General features: G+C 36.4%; 1 protein-coding gene across 18 annotated transcripts in view; it reads right to left on the bottom strand.

Annotated features, from left to right (window-relative positions):
- The window catches only part of TCF4 (transcription factor 4), a 345,156-nt gene extending 323,350 nt beyond the window's left edge, over window positions 1-21,806 (bottom strand). For 6 of the 18 annotated variants that reach the window (XM_037806067.1, XM_037806073.1, XM_037806072.1 and 3 more), the window contains exons 1-3: window positions 20,495-20,628; window positions 19,055-19,146; window positions 17,337-17,409 (exon numbers count right to left, since the gene is read on the bottom strand). In XM_037806067.1, the coding sequence (XP_037661995.1) occupies window positions 17,337-17,409; window positions 19,055-19,126 (145 nt within the window). In that variant the 5' untranslated portion in view covers window positions 19,127-19,146; window positions 20,495-20,628. Of the gene's footprint in view, window positions 1-17,336; window positions 17,410-17,489; window positions 17,498-17,869; window positions 17,890-18,043; window positions 18,063-19,054; window positions 19,147-20,046; window positions 20,176-20,494; window positions 20,629-21,318 lie in introns of those variants that run through there. The other 12 variants (XM_037806061.1, XM_037806064.1, XM_037806063.1 and 9 more) reach the window with 7 other exon arrangements.
- Between the last annotated feature and the right edge of the window lie 1,475 nt (window positions 21,807-23,281).

Genomic DNA, 23,281 nt, shown 5'->3' with positions numbered 1-23,281 from the left:
GATGGATCTAAAAAAATTACCCAGAATGTAGCACAGAGATACAAGGGGATAGGAAATATGAAAGAGAGATAAAGAGAAATTGAAAGTATAATAAGAAGATCTATGTTATAGATAGTATTATAAGAAGATCTATGTTATAGATAGTATTAAATCTATCACTCATTTAAACAAAGTCCCTGAAGAACAGAATAGAGAAAATGGAGAAGGCAGAATATTTGAATAGATAAGCATTGAGAATTTTTCTGGATTGGAGAAAAACATCAAGCCACAGATACATGAAGCACAATGTAAAATTAAGAAAATCACACCAAGATACATTACAGTATCAAGACACTGGAGCACCAAAGAGAGAAAAGGAAGAAGTTGAGGGAAAGAGAGATCTCCTAGAAAGGAATGGCAATTGGATGGACAGCTGATTTCTCATGAGTCAAAAAAGAATATCAAACCTAGTAGAATAAAATCATCTGAGTAATGACAAAAAACAATGGTCAACTTGGTAGCAAAACTATCTTTGAAAAACAAGAACAAAGACATTTTGGATAAACAAAAACTACAAGAGTTGACCTCCAACATTCTTGTAAAAAAATTCTCCTAAAAGATGAAATATGGAAATGATCCCTTAAAGAAGGTCTGAGACACAAGAAAACAGTTGAGTAAAGAAAAGTTGTAAACAGATAAATAATATAAACAAAAAATGCCTATAAAATAAAAATACCTAACTTTTAGGAATTATTTTAAAGGTCAAAACTACAAGACTTCTAAATAGGGAGGAGAGTGCTGGGAAGAATAGTATCTTATGGTCCTAAAATTGTTTGAAAGGAAAATTAAGATTTTAGGAAAACTTCAGACTTTGTAAGACATCTATGAATAGTAAAATCTCAAGGATAGCCTCCAAAAGATCAGAAATAAATTTCAAGCAACAGGACAGAAAAACTGAAACAAGCAATCAATTTTTAAAGTCAAGGAAGGTGAAAAATAGAAGCACAGTAGAAGCAAATGGAAAACTGAAGTTCCATGACAGTGATCACAGGGCTACCATGCTACACAATTTCAACATGTATCGTTGACATTGTGGTATGTAAGTGGCCCAAACAGAAGTATAAAAAATGTAAATGGACTTAAATAATTTGGTTCTGTCTTATTAGATTAAAAATTAAAATCCAGCTATAGCTGACATACCTGAAACTTAACATGAAATGGTTTAAAGTAAAGGGATAAAAAAAAGACACACTTGATAAATACTAACCAAAAAGGAAGTAGTATAACTAGGTTATCAGGAAAAGGGACTTTCAAACAAAAACTAAAAATTAAAACAAGAAAAAAGGGTAACCACATAATGATGAAGAGTTTAATTTACAGGAAGATCTAAAAATTCTAACATGAATGCATACAGTGATATATTTTCAATATATATAAACCAAAAAATTAATAGAAACACAGGAAGAAACTGACAAGTCTACAAACATTGTGCAATTATTTCAACCCACTTCTCTCAGTGACAGAAATGTCAAGCAAAAACCCTTCCCCCACTGCAAAAAAAAAAAAAAAAAAAAAAACAGTAAAGGTATAGATGATTTTAAGGCCAACAACTAGCATGAAATTTTGGACATATATAGATCCCTCAACCTAATCATAAGAGAACAAACACTCATCTCAAACCCACAATGTAACATTTATAAAAACTGATTAACTGAAATTAACCATAAAGCAACTCCCAAGAAGTATCAAAGAACTGTTACCAAACGTAACAGGTCTCTGATAATAATTAAATTATATTAGAAAATCAAGAATAAAAAGATGACTAACACCTTCATTTGTAAAATTTCAAAGGCACTAATAAATGTTGCAAGGGTCAAGAAAGAAATGATATTGGAAATTATATATATATCTATATATATGAAAATCATGGTGAAAATGTTACATAAAAAAACCTATAGAATACACTGATAACAGTACTTAATGGGTACTATATAGCCTTAAATTCTTACATTGAAGTTATGATAACGCAATGAGCTAAGTGATCAACTTAGAAGTTAGGGAAAAAAAACAACAACAAAATTAACCCAAAGAAGAAAGCAGGCAATAATAAAGAAATTAATGAAGTAGAAACACAAGGAAAATAATCTACACAGCCAAAAGCTGGTTTATGGAAAAGACTAACAAATGAGAAAGACTTCTAGTGAACTTTATCTAGGAAAAGAACTTACATAAGGAATAAAAAATAAAACTAAATTATAGAATCACCAGAGATTAAAAAGCTAATAAGAGAATACCATAAACAAATTTATGGCAATAAATTTGAAAGTTTAGATAACTAGGAAAAGATCACATACACATATTTACTTTATGTATATATACTTTACATATATTTATATATAATTTTTATATAGGATATGCATCATATATATAAATACATATGTATGTAAATATGTATGTATGTGTATGTATATATCTTTAAAGACTATTTAAAGAAAAAGTAAAATCCCAAATCTTACTACCATAATATTCAAAAATTTTAATCAATGGTTTAAAATCTTCTCATAAAGAAAACACTGGGCTCAGATAGTTAGACAAGTTTTACCTAATTTCAAGGAAGACATCATTTCAGTTTTATACAAACTCTTCCAGAGAAAGAATACTCCCCTATTAATTCTGTAAGTCAATATAACCTTGTAACCAAAACTAGACAAGGACAGTAAGATAAAGAAATATTATATGCCAGTCTTAGTCATAAACACTGATGCAATAATGTTAAAGACAGTATTAGCAAAGTGAATGTAGCATATTATTTTTAAAAGAGTAATACTAATACAGCATGTATACATTAATTTTATTCCAAAAATTTAAGAGTGGTTTACCATTGGGAAAAAAATAAATATCACAACGTTAACAGATTGAAGGAGATAAAGAAATAATCATGTAAGTATACACAGAAAAAGCATTTGATAAAATTCAATACCTACTCATGATAAAAATTCTTGACCAAACATATATAGAAGGAAATTTCCTTAACTAAATATCTACCAACATCACTATTAATGGTAAAAATCAGGAATAAGACAAGGATGCCCAGTATTACAATTTCTATTCAATAGTGTTCTTGAAGTCCTAGAGTGGAAAAAGTGAAGTTGGGCCCTTTCTTCCCACTCTATACCAAAATCAATCACAAGTGTATTGAAAATTTAACTGTAAAAGACAAAACTCTAAGAACCTTTTCAGAAGAAAAAGGTAAGAGAATATATTTATGACATTGGGGTAGGGAGAATTTCCCAAGCATGACACAAAATGTGAAAAGATAAAGGAAAAAATAATATGACTACATTAAACTTATGAACTTCTCTGGTCATCAAAAGATACCATAAAGAGAGTAAAAAGACAAGTCATAAAATGAGGGAAGGTATTTTCAGCATATATGACTGAGAATTAGCATCCAAAAATATATCAAAAACACCTATAAATCAGTACCAACAACAAACCCAAACAACCCAACAGAAATTGGGGGGTGGGGGGGTGGATTTTTTACAGAAGAACAAACATGAAAGGCAAATATAAGAAATATAAAGATGCCCAACCATATTAATCATCAGGGAAATGCAAGTTAGGACCACAGTAAGATGCATTTATACCCATTAGATTTATTCAAATTAAGAAATTTGATAATACTCAAAGTGGATAACAACAATCTTTTATATTGATGGTGGGAGGGTAAATTGGAAGTAACTTTGGAAAACATTTTGGCACTATCTTGTTAAGTGGGACATTCATATTCTCAATCCAGCAATTCTACTTATGGATATCTAGTCTACAAAGAAATTCTTGTACATGTGCACCAAGAGATTTGTACAAGAAAGTGTGTAGTTCCAAACGATGGGAATCAATCCAAAAGTTCATTAACTAGAAAATACATAAATAAATTAAGAGCATATTTGCCAGCAGTGAAAATGAACTAATGCCACATGCTATGACATGGATGAATCTTAAAAACATAATATTAAGTGAAAAAAGCAAGTAGCACAAGATAATTTAAGTATGAGCACTTTTATAATGCTCCAAACAGAAGCAAAAGCAAACAACATATTGTTTAGGGATACTTATACATGTTAGAAAGCTACTCTTAAAAAGTAAAGCAAGAGAATGTTCTCCTCCGGGAGGAAAGACAGAGGACTGCAGCTGGGGAAGGAGCCCACAGGAGAGACCCCAGAGCCGATACTGCTTGTTTCTCATGTTGAGGGGGTTCACAGGCATTCAGGCCATCATTAAGCTTCCCAATATTCACACACTACATGATTTTCTGAAAGTGTCAAGCAGCACACAATAAAAATATGTTCTAAAATTTTTGGTAGGGGGTTAAATTTAAATAAAAAGTATATGAGATGAAGGGATACATACAGAACAAGTCTTACTATGAAGGAGGGCAAGAAAGGACTGTGGCCAGAGGAGAATGTGAATGAGAGAGAATTGTGTGGTTTTGTTTAGTTTTTAGTTATGAAATATTTCAAGAATAGAGATGATAAAACAAATATCATAAAGAGTAGCTATCCACCCACCACTCAGCTTTGTCAACCTTAATAGTCTATCATTTTTTTCTTTTCCAAAAAATCAAGCATTGCAGATACTGGTGAAGCTCACTGTGCACTCCCCAAAGGAAGGTTAGCTTCATTTTGTTTTTTAACTGAGAGTTACTAACGCATGCCTGGAGGCTCACAGGAATCCTCCAGGAAGCGGGAACAACATGCAAATACTACCCACATACATCAGCATTGCCCTGCTAACTCAACCAGCAGCCAGACGCATGCTATAGATTTCCCATGGTGCAGACGATTTGAGGCCCCTCTCCTTTCAGCACCCTGGTGAGGAAGGGCACGCAGAGCTCTTGGGTCACGGAGCCACGTATCACTCACTGTCACATTTACCAGGATCCAACCCATGTCCACAGCTCTACACCAATGCTCCAACTAGTGGCCCAACCAAAGATGAAAAGAAAAATCTCCTCAAATAGAAAAGTAAATATTCTCAAATAATGCAATATTTTTCCAAACTAAAATGGACTAAACAAACATACTGTTTTGAGTGGTGACTCCCAATAGTAAACAACAAGGTTAACAAGAAAACGTTGGGGGTAGGTGGGGGGAGAGAGAAAGAGAGAGAGAGGCAGAGATATTAGCTGAGGTTTGGTACAGGGAAAGCTTGATTTTGTTCCTAATCAAGAGTTAACAGATCATTTTCTTCCATGAGCCACCTCAAATAATAGTGTTTCAATCCCAAATAGAATACAACCTAAATCAAACCACCCTACTAAAGTTCACCAACAAAGACGCTCAGCAACATCTATTGGATGTGCTCTCTGATACCTGACTTGGGGGTGGGGTATGGAATTCAATTCAATAGGTCTGCCTAAAACATCATAATGGTAATGGTAATAAGAATATAAACTCTAAGAAGCCTAAATAGTGCAGAATTACAGAAGACCACTGAATAAGAAAGAAGAGTCCCATTTGCCTCATTCTCCCACTTCCACCTCTGTATCCCCTGAGAACAGAATTACAAAATCAATTCTCAGAAAATAAAAAACACTCCTATGATTTTGGCTGCTAAAAAGACAGTAGATACCACCTGATAGCTGAATCAGGTCTCAGAGTTATTGTTAGACAATACAAAGAATGGTAAATTTTCAAGTACTAAAAAGTCATAAGAAAATTTCACAAGAGAAGCCAGTGCCCACTATGAATGCTTCCCAATGGGTACAGTTAAAGATGTCAAATGAGGTCTACACTAAATTCTCCAACATCAACACCAACACTGTAGACCAAGCAACCCCATCCCTCACCTGGATTTCTGCAGAAGCCTCATGACTGATCTGGGCCATCCACGCTGACATGTCTAGCTACCGGTCTGTGCTCTAGGCTGCAGCCAAAATGTTCCAAGGACAAACTGCATCAGCAGGACACAGCAAAGGCTCCCCATGCAAAGGCTCAGCCTTGGATGATCTGCCCCCAACCTACTTCCCCAGACTAAGCTCAACCAAACCCCCATTCCTTCTTCACCGATTTAACCTCCCATTTATCTGTCAGACCTTAGTTCAGATGTGCTTGCTTTCAGACATGAAGCCTTTCCTAACTGTTCTGGCTAGGTCATATATCCCTATAGTAACTCTCCTAATGCCACATACCTTGCAAATGTAGAGCATGATATTTCTTTGGCTGATGTTCAGTTAATGTTTGACTCCCACATTTAGGCAACACAGGAACATCTATCTCTGTCTTGCTCACCATTTTATTTACAACACCCAGCATATTACCTGACTCATGGTAAATGCTCAATAAATAACCATTTAAAAATAAATGAATGATTTTGCTCTGTGTAAATTCAAAAATAAATTTAAAAAACAATTCAAGTATGGTAATAAAAAAGACGAACATGTGTATTTAGTGCCCTAGAAGTAAATAAGCACTATCTGTAAATCTGAAATATTAATTTCTGCTCAAAAAAGACAAATGGAACATAATTGTCATTGCTTCCCATCAAGACTCTGAGACATTCATACTAGTTCATTTTGAGGCCCAGTTCAATAATCTTTCTAATCCATTCCCCGTCGTTTATACTCATGTAGAAGTACACATCTACACAGATTCTAGGATTTCTATGCTTCAGTTGGAAATGTGAATTCTCTACTTATATTTTTTAAGTGTCTTTTGAAAGAGTCTACTTGTATATTTCAACATCACTTATTTTTTTATTCAATTTTATTGATATATTCACATACCACACAATCATCCACAGTGTACGATCAATTGTTCACAGTACCATCATGTAGTTGTGCATTCATCACCTCAATCCATTTCTTGAACATTTTCCTTGTACCGAACAAGTGAAAGTAAGAATTAAAAATAAAAGGAGAAAAGATCACCCAAATCATCCCCCTCCTCCCACCTTATCTTTCACCTAGTTTTTAGTCCCCATTTTTCTCCTCATCCATCCATACACTGGATAAAGGGAGTGTGATCCACAAGGTTTTCACAATCACACTGTCACCTCTTGAAAGCTACATTGCTATACAATCGTCTTCAAGAGTCTAAGGCTACTGGATTGCAGTTTGAACATCACTTATTTTTAAAGTTTTTTCTTATTGAATCATTATAGAACTTTTATCTAACGACAGCAACATCATGCTCCAATTAAATTTTTCTGGAGTTGAATTTTTTCTTTTGTTTTAAATCACCACAGTATCCAGCACTGTAGCTTACACACGGTTGGCTTTCAAAAGAAAATGTTTACAAAATGAATGAATGAATGAAATGAGTAAATGAAAGTTCCTCTTAATTGTTATTATTGTAATGAACTACATTCACCCTGAAAAAAATAATAACGACATGACATACATTCATTCCCTTTCATTTTTCTTATGTTTTCAACATTCTTTAAGTAATCAGTCTTCAAACAATTAGGGACTATCTCTCACCTTATCCAATTCTACCAAAATTACTAAGGATTAAGTTGTAGAATTCCCAGGAAAGAGAGACACTGCAAATGTACATTTCAGTTAAAAGAGAAATGATTCCACATGGGCCAAGAAGATAAATTGAAGACTAATAAGAGGGTAATAAAATGGGGGGTGGGGGGGCGGAATTAGGTGTCAGAAGAAAATTAATCTTGTTGTTAGAAGTAACTAGATGAAAAATAACAGTGCCCACAAAAGAACAGAAAAGCATTTGTTGATTTGGGACAGCAATTGTTAGTGGACAATGATGTTCAGGAAAGCATACAACAAAGAACAATCATTCAAACAAGGACTGAAAGTGATATTGTTTGGTCTTTCTTTTCTAAATTACAGGATAATGTTATGTATGACATCGCATATTCAATCTTGAAATATTACGATGACAGGATAACCAAAATTTCTTCTCTAGTGTTTAAAGTCATAGGATTGCAAAATACCTCCAATATGAATCCCTCTTTTTGAAGAGCAAAAAAAATTTTGGAAAACACATAGGTTCTTAACTGAAATTTAAAAAAAAATGGATCTAGAATATTCTCCCTGTCATAAAAACCTTGTTTTTCCTTTATGACAGATGCAACCATTCATTAATAAATTCTTCCTAAGAAAATAACCATTACTTGAATTTTTGACTTCACTGTGGAAACTGGAAGCACATGCTACATGGAGACCACAGAGGCCATGGAGAGAAAGATGCTTTCATCTGAACTTGTCAATACTCAGCAAGCGGGTGATATTCTGTATGTTTTTCCTATTTGCGATATAATTAAGATAGATGTTTATCCCGAAATATATCTGGCCATTCCATAAAGATTTTATAAATATTATATAAGCTTTGGCTAAAATCTTTGAGAACTTTTTTTAAATGCATTTCAGAATGTACTATATGGCAATAACTATTGAATTTCCTGGTTAAGCTTTTGAACCAAAAGACATGGCACTGGTAGAGGTGATGGCAGTGATAATAAAAATTATAATGATGGATTTTTACAACCTTCAAATATTTTCCATATAGTTTCCTGTCTGAAAAAGTTTAAAACCCCTCTTGAATTATATTGGAGAGATTCAAATTATTTTTTCATTTTTAAGATGCAGGTTTGAGGTTCTGTCATTTTTTCAGTATGAAACAGCTATTTAGCCACAACTATTGCAAAAGAATCCAGATTTCCAGAATTTGGTTAAATAAATAATTTTCTCTAAAGTAGCTATCATTTTGGCTCAAGAAAAATTTCCCCTGCTGAATGACAGAACAGAAAGTTTGGAACTAGTGATACAAAACCTTAATTTCTGTTCTAATGTTACCATTAAAAACAAACTTTTTGAAGGAACTGGTTTATAATCCAGAACACCCTGAGGGCATTCAAAATCAGGAAGAGAAAAAAAAAGCATTTACAACAGGGATGTTTGCCTGGAAATCACTGCATGTGCCTAGACCGGAAGTGATGCCCTGCAGAGCTGAGAAGCCTCTTTCTGGGTATTCTTTTTAATCCATCCTTGGCAATATTCTCCCTCTGTACCAGGTTCACAGTGATCTCTATATAAAATGCTCAGTCCCAATACCCACATGGCACAGTGTGGTATATGGGAATTCTGTATTACATGCATGATTTTTCTGTAAACCTACTATACTAAGTCTCTAAAAAAAAAATTTAAAAAAGTCTACTCCTCCTTCCGAAGATCAGAGCAGATTTCTCCATGAAATCTTCATTATTAGTTGCTCCCAGCAGGAAATAACTTTTCTGAACTCCCACAACATTATTGACACCTGTCTTCTAGGCACTAAATTTTAACTATGTATGTACTTTTCTATTCTTTCCTGTAAGAATATATTCCCTCTCAGGGCAGGCCCTTTCCTCTACAAAGCCCTCTATGCCTTATAACAGCTAACATAGGGGGTTGAGCAGAAGGATATTTAAAACAATATTAGATGAGCCAAGATAAGAATAAGAATCAGGATATTTAGATAAATAACTAGCTAGAACAATTCAAACAGCAGCCTATCTCCATTCCCAAAATACAAAAACCCAAGGGGCAAAACTGAAGCTATGCTACAAATGTCTAGCTAGTGATGGAAATAATCATACCGTTTAACTAAATCAATAATTACCAATTTTTACTCACTTTAAGTGAATATAAAAGTAATTATTCAAAAGGTAATCCAATTTGCATATTTTTTTAGGTCTTTCCCTTCAGCATTTTACACAATAATGAAAACTGGAGTTTCCAGAGCTATAATTTCAATATCCTTATTCACAGAGGCTAGGTCTTCTCCTAGTTTAACAGTCTCCTAAATACCTTGCATTTGAGTCTTCACTTGGGAAATCCAAGATTAAAACCTTCCATTTAGCTGCCATGGAATTCAGCTAAGAACCCCAAAAGGGTATATTCAAATTAATGGAAGAGTAAAACAGGAAAGAACATTCTAAAAGGTATTCTGTAATGGGCTTTGTCACCACCTTCTCTGTTTTATTGAAAAAACAGTCTTTTTCTCAGGGGGCTGAAAGTCTATATGCCAACCATCAGAGTAGTTTAACTATTAGAAGTTAAAAATGTCAGGGGAAAAAAAAGTTTGTAATGGAAATGCTGACATGCCATGAAGTAAAGAAGCATGAGCAGGTGCTTCTGCAACCGGGTCATAATTCAATCAAGCTGCATTTTGACGTCATCTGTTATAGAAAAAAGCCAAATGGTTTATGAACAGCTCCAGAACCCCCAAGATCAAATTACAGCCCTGATATTTAATCACGGGTCTTACTTTGTTATTTTTAATAACACAATACATTTTAACAGTTATGTGTCAACTGCCTTAGCCAAATTAGGACACGCGATGACAAGTGAGCTGGATTACAATATCCATCTCACAATCTCACTTTTTATTATTTTTTCAGAAATGGTAGAAGCTTTCCTCTTCTTAAGAAACATACAGTTGGCACCAGCGGATTGAGTCCAAACCTTAATTAAAAGCAGCATGATGTCTCTAACCAGGGGGTCAGGACATCTGTATTTGTGTCCTATCACAGCCAATAACCACCTATATGATTTGGGCAAGTCATTTAACCCTCTCAAACCTTAGCTTCTCACCTGAAAAATAATAGAACATTTTATTATGCTCTAAATAATAGAACATTTTATTATGTTCTAAAGCATCTTGTAAATCTAAAGTTCTATAAATATTTCACTTTAAAAACTATATTTGTATGATTTCTTTGGGATTCCCTGGGAATGCGAGTGTAAACTCTTACTAGCCAAAAAGTTGAGAAATTTGTAATTCAATTAAAATTACTCTGATCAAAGAGACTTCCTAGTACATAAGAAATTGTAAGCTAAAAATTTTAGAGGCAATATCAGCAAGTGAAACAGGTTCTTTTAAAAACTAATGTGCAAATACTGCCGCACGTGTGAAGGGTTGTTTGCAAAACAAATCAATACGATCACATCCAACAATGGATTGCAGTTAATAAACTACATATAGTAATTACCAGCAATGGCAGTCTAGAAAGTCATTCATTAAATGTTAATTGTCACACAAAAGTACAAAAGCATCTATTTGAACAATCCTGCAGCTACACCTTTAAATAAGATACTTTCTTACAGCCCTGAAATGCAACCATATAAACTGAGTTTTTACACACACCTGGGTATTTATTTGATATGCTGATAAACTGGGCCTTTATTTATTTTTGTAATGAAAATAAACATGACAACCTTTTTCAACACTTTTGCTATTCCTGCATGTCTGATTTAAAAAAATATACAACAAAGTGTTAACAAATCTTCTCTAAACATTAAATTGCTACTTCTCTTATGTCTCTCGCTTAAACAATATGAGAAATAGGGTTCTAAAGTATCCGTCTAAAATCCATGTGCATACCCTATTTCTGAATCTAAATGGACTCACAGATTTAGAAAATGGGCAACACAAATGAGCTTATAAGCTTGGTTGTCAATTTTGGAAATTTTGAATGAAACCAACAAAAAATAACCTTAAAAAATACTAAAATGTGCTTCATTGTCTCTAATACTTATAACTATCTAATTTGGAAGAGGCTCTGGTCATATAAAATAGCCTATAAAATACAAAAAAAATAAAGGGGGGTGGATTTCTTCTCTTCCTACCTAACCTCACTTTGACACTGCACCTGTTCAGAATTTGACTTCCTTAACATCCATATAGATTCTAAAGGCTGGGCCAGGAACATTTTGGTTCAAGACATGTAAACTGAAGAATATTTCAAAAACACACCATGTTCCTTATTAGGCAACTTAAGATCTGTTATCTTGGCTTATGGGAACAGATCTAAATAGGATCATAATACTAAACACTGAAAATCACAGGCCTGGGGCCACCAGGACTCACCCTATGCCTTGGACTAGGTTACGAACTTCCAATATAAAATGTAGATTACCATTAGGAGTAAATGTTTGATCTGTAAAGCTTACAAAATTACTTTGTTTATCATAGCAGATGAAAGGAAAAAGGAATAACTTTAAGCTCAAAACAAAACTGTTTATATGACAGTCTTTAGTGCTCCATGATTCTAAGCATTTAAGACAGATTCAAGCAATTAACAGCATAAACTTTCATTACATAGTTCTATTATATATGTTTAAGTGACTTAGCTGTTCATCTGTTATTTAAGTGATTTTCTTATTACAATAGTAGGGTAAGGATAATTTGCTGATGCTGTCAAAAATGTTAAGCATTTCAGTCTCAACAGTTCTTGGCTCCCCACACTTGTTTAATGCATTTTATTTACTTAAGTCAGTGTCAAACAGAGTACTGCTTTTTCCTTCTGAATTTAGAAGATCTAACATTTTAAACACATGTCTGGTAAAAGACATATCAAAACTACAAAATTGCTTATTTGGGTAACGCAGATAGAGAGAACCTAGGATTACTGTTCTTGAATATTAAGTTTCAAATATCTAACAATGAACTGAAAAACTTTGTTACAGTTTAAGACAGGAGCTGTTTACATTTTAAATATTAATAGATCAGGCTTGGCTATCTCAAATTCTGGTTTGATTAGGTATGTAAAAATAATTGAAAATGAAATATTTTCACTGGCCGCCATGTAGACTGTCAATTTACAATAGAGCTAAAGTGCAACAACTTTAAACATATCTATTATATTTTCTTTGTAAAAACAATAATAATATAATAAAGACACATTGAGTCACATTCAAATCTAACATAGCTTAGAAGGTCAGCTTCTTTGGACACTAAGGCAGGAAAAAGAAAAGGTATGGTTCATATCATTTTATTAAATATGTTAAAAACCAGTGAATATCTACTTTAAAGATAGTATTTCAGGCCCAGTCTCAATTTTATATTCTGTCAATGAATTGTTGAAAACTAGAGTTATAGATGACTTCCTGTGTGTGTGTGTGTGTGTGTGTGTGTGTCTAAAGGACTCTGAGCTAGGCAGACCTGCATCTAAAACCTAATGACATTACTGGATGCCTTGAATGCAAGTCCTCAACATCTCTGAATCTCAGTTTCCTCATCTACCAAATGAAGATGGTAATCCTTGCATCTCATTGGGTCCTTGTAAGAATTTAAAAATACACAAAATATAAGGTGCCTGACATATAAAGAAGCTTTGATAATGCCTTATCCCACCTATACACTATATTCAATCTAACATCTTATAAATAGCCACAGGAGACACCAGGCCAAAGAGAATGATCAGTAACCCAGAATTCAGCTCCCAACTTACAAAAGCATTCAGAGGGCACAAGCACAGGCAGAAGCACTTCTATGCATACACAGCACACAAATCCTGATTCTCCATTATGCAGTACAAATTACAGGAAAGCATTAGTAGTGACACTAATATAACTTCCAAAAAAGGATGTGCAGAGCCACTGAGAATTAGCAAATCAAAACTCGTTTTTCGGAAAAGGAAATAAAGCACAGTTTAGAACCCACTTAGCTTGGGCCTCAGTTTTCCTTCACTATATAATGAAGGCACTGATCAATGTATTTCTAAAAGGTTTCAATTTCTAAAATTCTATAATTCTAACATAATGGGTTTAATGTTAATGTTACTTTTTTAACCTATTACATTACTCTGCTCTTTACAAAAAAAATACACAATTGTTATAAATTGTAATACAATTAGAAAGGCTGTTTTAACACACACATACGCACTATTAAATAGCTCTCCTCAACAAATACCTTTAAAAGGAACCTAATTCTTTTCACATTATAACCATGAACTCAAATTGATACTGAGGGAAATTAGCTCAGGGTGCCAACCACATGTGTTTTTTCTATGATGCAATACCACCAGTTGAACTGATTTTTTTTTCCTCATTGAATTCACTGAATTCGCATATTACTTTAGTATCATGCGGATATAACTTAACTAACTTATATGAATGTCAAGAACTGTTTGCCCTCTTACCCCAGTAACCCACTACAGGGATATGGTGTGTTTTGCTGCTGCTCACCCACTCATTTGGCAATCTTTAACAAATGCTGAACACCTCAGTAAAACTAAACAGCCACAGGAATAAAAGCTTAACTTTTAAACTAAGGGAAGATGTAGTATCCATCCCTAGACTAACTGTAAATACATGGAACAGATGTGGCCAGTGTCTGGTCTAAAAAGTTTTTGAGTATGGATAATTTTAGTGGCCAAACTTTAAAACACATTTCAAAAGATGTCAAAACTAGCATGTTTATATTTTGCTCACAAGACTCAAAGGTAACCAAATAAGATGCACTTTTGTTATATCAGAAAATTAAGGTCCTACTCATCAATAAATTATACATGCTTTAAGTGCTTTCTTTGTCTTTTGGTAGGTTAATTTTCCAATCATCCAAACATGTGGATGCTTTCATTTGCTTTTAGATCAATGATATAATGGATATTAAATCCCTTTGTATAAATCACCATGTAGGTTAAAATTATATCTTAAAATAATTCCAGAGCCCACCAATTCTCTCTGTTAAGGTCATCTAAGCTCTGAAACATCATGGCTGAACTGTTTTAGTGCTCTCTGTTGAACACCTGCAAACATCAAACAAAAACTGCTGGTCCTTTCCTGGGCTGACAAAAGCCTTTCATGTGAAAAATGCTCCCTGGGAATGTCAGGCTGTAGCTCAGGTTACATTCCATTCCCCCAGCAACTTCACCATTTCTTAAGGTGGTAGGAGAAACCATGTTTGTGAATTGAAAGATAAAAAGGAATATGGCTACACTTTATTTTCATTCTGATATTGCAAATCACGATGGAGCATCCTTTATTAATGGAATAAAAAGCTATTGGGAATGTTAAGAATGAAATATTGCCATGCCTCACTTTGAAAACACATAGCTGATTTTTTCAACTCTGAACAGTTTACTTACAGTCTGTATCCTTTTTTCCTTGGAGCCAAGTTTCAAACCTACCCATGAAAGTGACATCTGAGTCCACTTAGGCCAATGAATATCAATTTGAAGTAAATTTAGAAAATTAGTTCTCTAGCGGAAGTTTCCTAGTTCCTTCTAGTTAAAAAAGACAACATGCAGCTTTCCTGATTTTTAAAATTCAGTGTGCTTTGAAAGGGATTTATCTTTGTTATTGAGCAGAAATATAAGCCATTTTCTTTACTAATAGCCCCGTGTTCAAAAATGTTTTGGAAAGAGAGCGAAAAACTAACACCCCAATTTGTACCCTATTTATATTATAGTCATTATCAAATTGTTTTGGTTGCATATCCTGCATTTCAATCCAGCAGCTAGAAAAAATAACCACGATACTTTTTACTCTTACAAGAAACATTTGGGCCTGAAAACTACTCTGGTACAATGTAACTTAAGAGTTCAACACCTTAAAATTAATCCCTGCATATTGATCAGAAATATCTTAACATGTCTCACTAAGGGTGAAGTCTCTCTCGAGGTTTATGTATGCATGCACATATATAAAACTGTCTCAAGAACTGTATGTTTCAATACAGGATCACTTATCAAAATGTGTTAATACATATTCATACTTATCTAGCCTATATTCTTATTGCTACAATGTACTCTCTATAAACATTTAAGCATCACTGCCAGGACTTTATTTAAATGAGAACACAGAAAATGGACCAGAAGTACAGTTGTCTTTAAATGTATCACATTTTCATGCTTCTTAATCACCTTAATTTATTAAACCATATCTGAACAATATACTTAAGGTATTCCAAATGTGTCAGATTTTACAGCAGAGTAAAAAAAGAGTATTTTGCACTGACTTTGAAAGTAATCTCTCTCTCTCTCTATGCCTTTCTGACATAGTCTACTTTTAGATTTTAAGTGAAGACAAATTTCTTAAGCAAAATCATAAAGAAAATCACTGTCAGAGATAAAGCTAGTTAACATTTTCATAGTGTCTAACATGAAAAATTAATTTGCCTGAAGAGACACTTCTACTTATCTTTACTTCAAATGTGCATATTAATATTTTCTATCTTAAAAGTTGGGTAGAGAACACAATATAGAAATTTGGAAGAGAAAATAATAACATAATAACTATTTAAACCCGTAAGTGGAAAACATAACAGCATCCAGTAAAGTAAAACACAAAGATACGGTCAGTAATGCTTTTAATCAAAGTGGACCCCCAGCCCCACCCCAAGAAAAAACATAAAATATAACTATAGAAGGCATCTCAAATTTTATAAATCAAGTTATAGACACAACAATTCCCTTAGACTCATGGAGACCAGAAGAGTGAAGTAGCTCATTTGAAATGAGCAACTTTTTAAAGGAATTGATTTCATAAAATACACAAATCACATAGGCAAATAGATTTCATTCATTGCTATAACACCAAATGAAAATCAAGAGATGGCATCTCACAGCTAAAAAATGTCAACATTTACCAATCTGACTCAAGACCAGTATTCTGCCTAATGTACTGTTATGCACCCTTGCCAGACCTCCTAAAATACTGCAGCTGTTTAACAAGCCTAAATGAATTTAAGCTTTGGACCCAAAGGATAGCAAGCAACAATGTATGACTCTTTATGTGAAAGTCACTGGACAAAAAAACGAATACATTTCAAATGAATATCTTAGTTTCTGTTTTCACTTTTAATAAGAGGTACACCCAGACATTCAAATAGTCCCCTATTAAAACTCTTCCTTACATACCAGATATTCATTGTGCATAGATTCCTTTGTGAATAGCGCTAACATCTTTTTTAAGCATCACCCGAAGATCTTTAATTTATGAAATGTAAAAGTCCTACCAAATTTGCAACTTTAAATATAGCAAAAACTCATTGCACACATAAATGATTAAGGAAAAAAAAAAGTTAAAGCATCAAAAAAAGATATTTTAAATATAAATGAATTCAAATTTAGTCTCTCAGTGTAGCAAGAGGCTCTATTTACAGCTATGTTTTACTACACAGCATTTATTTACAAAATTAAGTGCTCATTTCTTTAAAAAGGTTAATTGTACATGGTACCTAAAATTGATATTATTTACAAAGGATTTTCCCTTTTTATGAAAATTGGAGTTTTTTCCTATTTTCAAAAAGGGAACATTAATTTATTTTCCATGTTAACATTGGCCTTATCTTCATGTGTTTGATTACAACTATATGAGAATTAGCTTATAAATTAACTGACGGAATTGAGCCAGTTTTCCTAATTAAAAAAAAAAAAGGCCCAATTTTAATTTTGTAAAAGACAACATTTTGGGTAAGCTATACCAGTGATGGATAATGAAATGGCCATATCATTAGGTTAAAATTTCAATGACTTTTTCAGAACACTTCAACAGAGCCAAAAATATATGATGAATGAATAAACGGCTAAGAACATTTAACTATACACTAAGAAAATAATCTACATACTTGAGCCAGTAAAATGTCCACTCGCCAAAGAAGTTGGTCCATTTTTCCCACTGCTCACAGGAGGTGAAAACATCTAAAAGGAACAAAGAAATATTACTGTTGAAAAGAAGACATTTGTGCCTTCAGAGTTCATCAAAGATCTTTCACTCTTACCAAATAACTCAGAGTGCAAAGAAGGGTTTATTCAGTAAAACACAGCACGATCCAACTTAAAACTAAACAGGCACAACATCACCAATCACCCTCCATCCCACCCCACCCCCCATTACCACTCCGTTGTTTCTTTTTCATCATTTCATTCGATTGCCAGGCAGTACTACTACATTTTAAACAAACACAGTCCCCATAACGTTATCAAGATTCAGGTTGGAGGGCAACAGCCTCTCTCGAAAACACTAGCTTTACAAAGGAGAAGAAAAAAAAGTTGTTTGTTTTATATTGAAAACCTTGGCCAGAAACGTGGCAATGTCCATTTCCATCCCGTATAGGATATGCCTGTCATATGTGAACCCAAATACAAATAAAAGTGCCACCTGCGCTAAATTTTCATTTCGTCTCTAACATGAGAGCAGTTTGAAGCAAGACTCTCTCTCTTTCTCTCTCTCTCTCACTCTCTCTCTCACTCTTTCACTCCCTCTCTCTCCAGCATTTATTTCGACCCTAATTGGCTTCCCTCTTCTTCGACGTGTCTAGTGGATAATGCGCACCTTCCCTGAGTCAGAGCCTGCAAAAAGCAAAGGAACGAATGGAGAAAGTGCAGCAAGCAGAGAGAGGGCTGCAAAGCTGCCTAGGGCTACGTTTCCTGGCAAAACTTCCGAAAGCCATTTCTCCATAGGAAGGTCTAGAAGAGCAGCAGCGGCGGCGGCAGCAGCAGCAGCAGCGGCAGCAGCAGCATGAAAGAGCCCCACTTACAAGGCGGTTTGGATTTTATGTGTGTCTTGTGGATTCTTTTTATTTTGCTTTGCAAATGCATCTTACATCAAAATTATCTAGCATTAAAAAATTAATTCATTCCCCTTACATGTTTGGGACTTGGTTCGGGAGAGGGAAGTAAAGGGATGGAAAAGGACCAAATACAGCCCCGCAACTCCACAAGTGTGAAAGTTCTGCTTTGTGCTGATCTTACGACTATGAAATTTATATATAAAAAAAAAAAGTCTAAAGGGCTCTAAAAAATGTATGCTCAGCCTAGACATAAGAGTTTTAGGAATCCCAGAAAAAGATGTAACTGGGAACACTACTGGTCCTTCTAATCCAAAGCATCAACTGTTTAAAACTTTAAAGAGATAACTGGGTCTCCTATTTTCTATCCATTTCCAAAAATAAAGAAAGAAATAAAACAAGTAGTAGTAGAGCAAAGTATTAGTACCGTGTTCAGATATGGCCAAGTTTTAGGGTGGTTTAGAGTTTTAAGGATGTCTGTATTTCCTTTCCACTGGAGTGAGATTCCATTATTTGGGGGATGGGGGTTGGTGGATAGGGAATTCAAGGCAAGTAATTAGACCCTGAAAAAAGCCTGAATCTTCCATCACACCCCAAAATCATAGCTAAAAACTTGTCAAAAAGACTTTCATATTTACCAAAGACTCAGCCAATTAAAAATTATTCCTGTACTTTAGAATTACCATTGGTTTCTAGCTAGTGTTTGGGATTTTTTTGTTTTTGTTTTTGTTTTTGTTTTTTCACAGCTGTTGTTAGTTTCCACCCTTCTTTCTTACCGCACTGAAATCCAGTAAATCACTCAGCTCTTTGTCCGTCCCTAAGGCAGCCATTCGCTGTTGGTGATGCATTTTAGCAAAATCACACAAACCTAGAAACATGGAAATAACCGCAATCAGAAAATCCAGTCCCAATCCTTGGAGGAAACACAATCGGATTTTTGGAGACTGGGGGGTTGGGGGTGGGAGGTGTGGGGGCGGGTGGGATTAAGGTGGAAAGGAGAGAGGGATGGGAGGGGGGAGAGTTGTTGTTGTTTTAAGATGGAATAGGCAGCAATAGCAAAAAAAAAAAAAAAAAAAGGCGATATTGTATTTCCAAAGAGACGATCAAAACTGGTAACATCCACTATAAAACCAAATCCCGGAAGGAAAAAAAAAAAAAAGCCGCTCTTCAGCGCATCATTTTATGCAACAGGAGGTAGAGCGAGAAATGAATGGATCACAGAGAAAAGAGAAACTACTCAGAACGATCCGGTCTCAACTTTCCCCCCACCCTCCACCCCACCACCCCTCACACCCACTCACACACACGCACACACATACACACTCACACACACCCCTCTGCATTTCAAAGTAGCTATAAAGAAATTAAAGATGAGCGTCTCTGGAGTGAAAACACATCCAAAGGGGGAGGGGTGACTGAGTCGGGGTGGGGGGCGCAGAGTGAAGGGCCGGGTCCTGCAATTGTCCAGTACCCTAATTTGTGAAAGGAAGGGTTGTAAAAATTAAAGTCAGGCCCTTGGCAAAGTCATCGGTCCCTCCAAGTGGGCACTGCTGGGGGGGAGGTGATGGGGCGAGGGGGTGGAGTGGGTAGTCAGACACGAGGGGGAGGGAAGAGGCACGGGAGGGGAGGGGGTGTCTCTTCTGGGAGCGCCGGGAGCCGGGAGCCCGCCGCACCGGCGGCGCGGAGCCGCGTGCGGGGCCGCCGAGCCCAAGCCCCGCGCCGCGCGGCGCATCAGCCCCGCCGAGCAGCCGCCGGCGCCGGTACCTACCGCCCGCGCGCGAGAAGGGGCTCTCCGTGCACCGCTGGCGCCGAGGCGGCGTTCATGTCTAACCACTGCCTCCACCACCACACCACCACCTCCTCCTGCGCCCGCTCCCGCTCCCGCTCCCACTCCTGCTCCTTCCCCGCCGCCGCCGCCGCCACTACCGATCCGCAGACACACAGCCAAGATCCCTGACTCTTAACACCAACTCTCTTCTCCGGGGAGGGGAGGGGACGGAGGGAAGGGGGGAGGGGGAAACACGCCGAGGCGCACGGAATTGCAAGTTCAGCAAAGAAATAGGTGGGGGGGCTCCGGCGGGGAGACGCGGCTCGCTCCGGGTCGGGCTGGCTGGGATGCATCCTCCCCCCACCCAAAGAAAAAAAATCTCAATTCTTCACCCCCACCTCAAAAAGAAAAAAAGAAAAAAAAATACAAACGAAAATTCATCGAGCACCTCATTTTCCCTCAGATCGTCAGTTACAATCTGAAGCCTGAACAGTTCAGTTTTTGCCCGTTTCATCCATCGGAGGCACTTTGAAATTTATTCGAGTTTACATGCACTCACTTCTTTCTTTCTCTTACTCTCGTTCCGTCTCATTCACGCAACCACACACAGCAAAGCAAGTTTATACTAGGCTGCAAATACACGTGATGCAAAAAGACTTTGCCAAGAGGAACATTATTTTTCTTTTGCATATATAAACCACACATTTTATTAGGGAGCTTTTCGTTTCGGTAGTTTTGCGTTGGGGGAGAAATCTACATTGGATCTTTCCTTTCCCCTCCCTTTTAAGTCACAGATAGTTACAGCTGCAAACTTCGCAAAAAAAAAAAGCAGTTTTGGGGGGTGGTGATGGTGGATGTTGGTTTGTTTTTACACTTGAGTTTCTAGGCACGCGAAGTCCCCGTTCGCCAGCACTGTAAGTTTTTAATTCAACATTTACTATTATAGGCCCTGCATGCTCTTAAAACATACTTTTTCACATCACTTTTTTAGGATCGAAATTAAGCTTCATAATTCTATCGTTTCGTAACCACAAGCGTGCTTTATCCCATATATGCAACATACGCTATTTTAACGTGTGTTAAAATGCACATTCTACACACCCTGTTATTGCTAAATGTGCGAGTACATACACAAAATGCATGCACACAGTTTTTCCCATTGGCAATTATTTAATAGGTTGTTCCTTTTGTTTTAATAAAACATTGGGATCGGCATTTAAAAACTAAATTCAATTACAAACAGTTTACTCTGACAGCAAATTGTAACGTTACCTTAAATGGTCACAAATATGCTCACAATATTCCAATGAAAGAGACTTTAAAAAGAGACAAAAATCTTCTGCAAGTACTTAGTATCTCACATGTGTATCCCCCAAAAAAGTATTTTAACTGGTACTCAGTCCTGCTCCAGGAATAGTCCACAGATTACAAGATTATGCACCTGGCTCTGGTTTTTGCATTTTCCACCATAAAACTGCAACAAAATTCCCTGCCCCCAAAAAAGAAATCATTAAAAAAAAAATCCAACAACTTTTTCTTATTCTTTATAAAAAATATCAAGACAGGAGAGTTATAATTTTTCCTCAAACAAATCTTGTTGGTGGGTTTTTTCTTCTCTTATAAAGTCTTAAACTTGTTCCAAGTTTAGAGTTGTCTCATCATCATCCTCCTCCTCATCCTCATCATCACCATTGACTCCCCCGCGGAGTCACATTGATAATAATAGGTTTCCCTGAAAGATACATTGTAATCCGTTCACATCCGGGCACTGCGGGTTTATAAAGAGAAGGCGCTGCGGCCGCGGCTGCTCCTTCAGACAATGACTGGGGAGGGGCGGGGCGGGAGCGAGAAGCCATAGAGTAGTAAACAGAGCGCCTAGAGAGGCAGCCAAGATGGCGGCGCGCGTCAGCCACGCCTCTCCAGGAGCGGAGGCGGGCGGCGCGGCTTCGGTGGGCAAGGAGCTTGGGGCTGAACTGCGAGAGCTTTGGGGCTGGGGTCATTCGCAGCCCGTTTGATCAGGAGTTCCCTCTTGTGTCCGTTCCTCGGCCTTTCCTGCTTTTTGGCTCGAAGGTGTAGGCTCTGAATAAATTCATGAATTTAACTCCACAGACTACCTCAGGGGAGTCAGATCCCCCTGCTCACCCAGAAGGAGTCTAGGGAGAGGCCGCGGCGGCCTCGCAAACAGCAAGCCCGAGCCCGGGTTCCCCAGCAGTGTGGAGCCGGTGCCCTAAGCTGAGCTTGGGCGGCGTGGAGAAGGGCCTCTGTGCCTATTAGTTGCGCTTGAGCTTGATGAGGGATGTGGGTCCTCCCCTCCTCTCCTTTATTCCTCCCTCCATCCTTACTCCATTTATAGGCCTCTGTCAGTATAAGAACTTTTAAAAGTCCGGAAAGTCTGCATTTGAGACCTTTTATCGACTTGTAGATTCAAATCAAGTTTACCGTGAGCTATGACTGATAATTTCCAGTTCTGGCCAAGCAATTACCTTCTCTACCTATTTTCCCTGACTGTGAAATGCATACGGCTGGCCACTTGATGACTTTTGTTAAGGGTTAAATGGATAAAGATAAAGATAGAGCAACCACTAAAGAAATGTTCCCTTTCTATCTGTAATTCCTCACTAAACTAACTGATATCTCTAACCTAGCTGAGGGGAAGATTTTAAATGGGGCTTTTTCTATTCCGAAAGAATAGCTTTTAGTCCTCCCAACAAAGAATGAGTAATAATGATACGTAATACTTATTTAGTGAGTTTACTCTATGCCAAGCATTGTTCCAAGAATTTCACAAATTTTGGCTGATTTAATCCAGAGAATGCTTCTATGGAGTATGTGTTATTACTCCATTTTGAAGATAGGGAAACAGAAGCAAGTGAGGGTGAGTGTCTCGACACAGGCAGAAGTTAAGTAAGTGGTCTGTTACTGCCCAAGTCACGGCTTTGTTTACAGAGTAGAGCCCAGCTTTGAAACCAGGCAGGGTGGGACCAGAGACCACATTCAACCCCTTTCCATACCATCTGGGTGGGAAGGTACTAATCATTTTAGCAACCCATTCTCTGACACAATTTTATGGCAGTAACAGAGTTCAGATCAATTTTAAGATCTTTTCTTGTTTGTTTGTAACTTTTAAGAATTCATAGATTACTTCCTATCCATTTGCACCTTGTGAAGCTTCTTGTTTTCTACCCCCATTCAATGTTCTCATCTTAAAATAGTATCTCACATATAGACAGGACTT

The sequence above is a fragment of the Choloepus didactylus genome, chromosome 16 (genome assembly GCF_015220235.1).
Source record: "Choloepus didactylus isolate mChoDid1 chromosome 16, mChoDid1.pri, whole genome shotgun sequence".
Taxonomy (NCBI): domain Eukaryota; kingdom Metazoa; phylum Chordata; class Mammalia; order Pilosa; family Megalonychidae; genus Choloepus; species Choloepus didactylus.
Note: the sequence above shows the minus strand (reverse complement) of the source record. Positions and strands in the feature narration are given on the sequence as shown.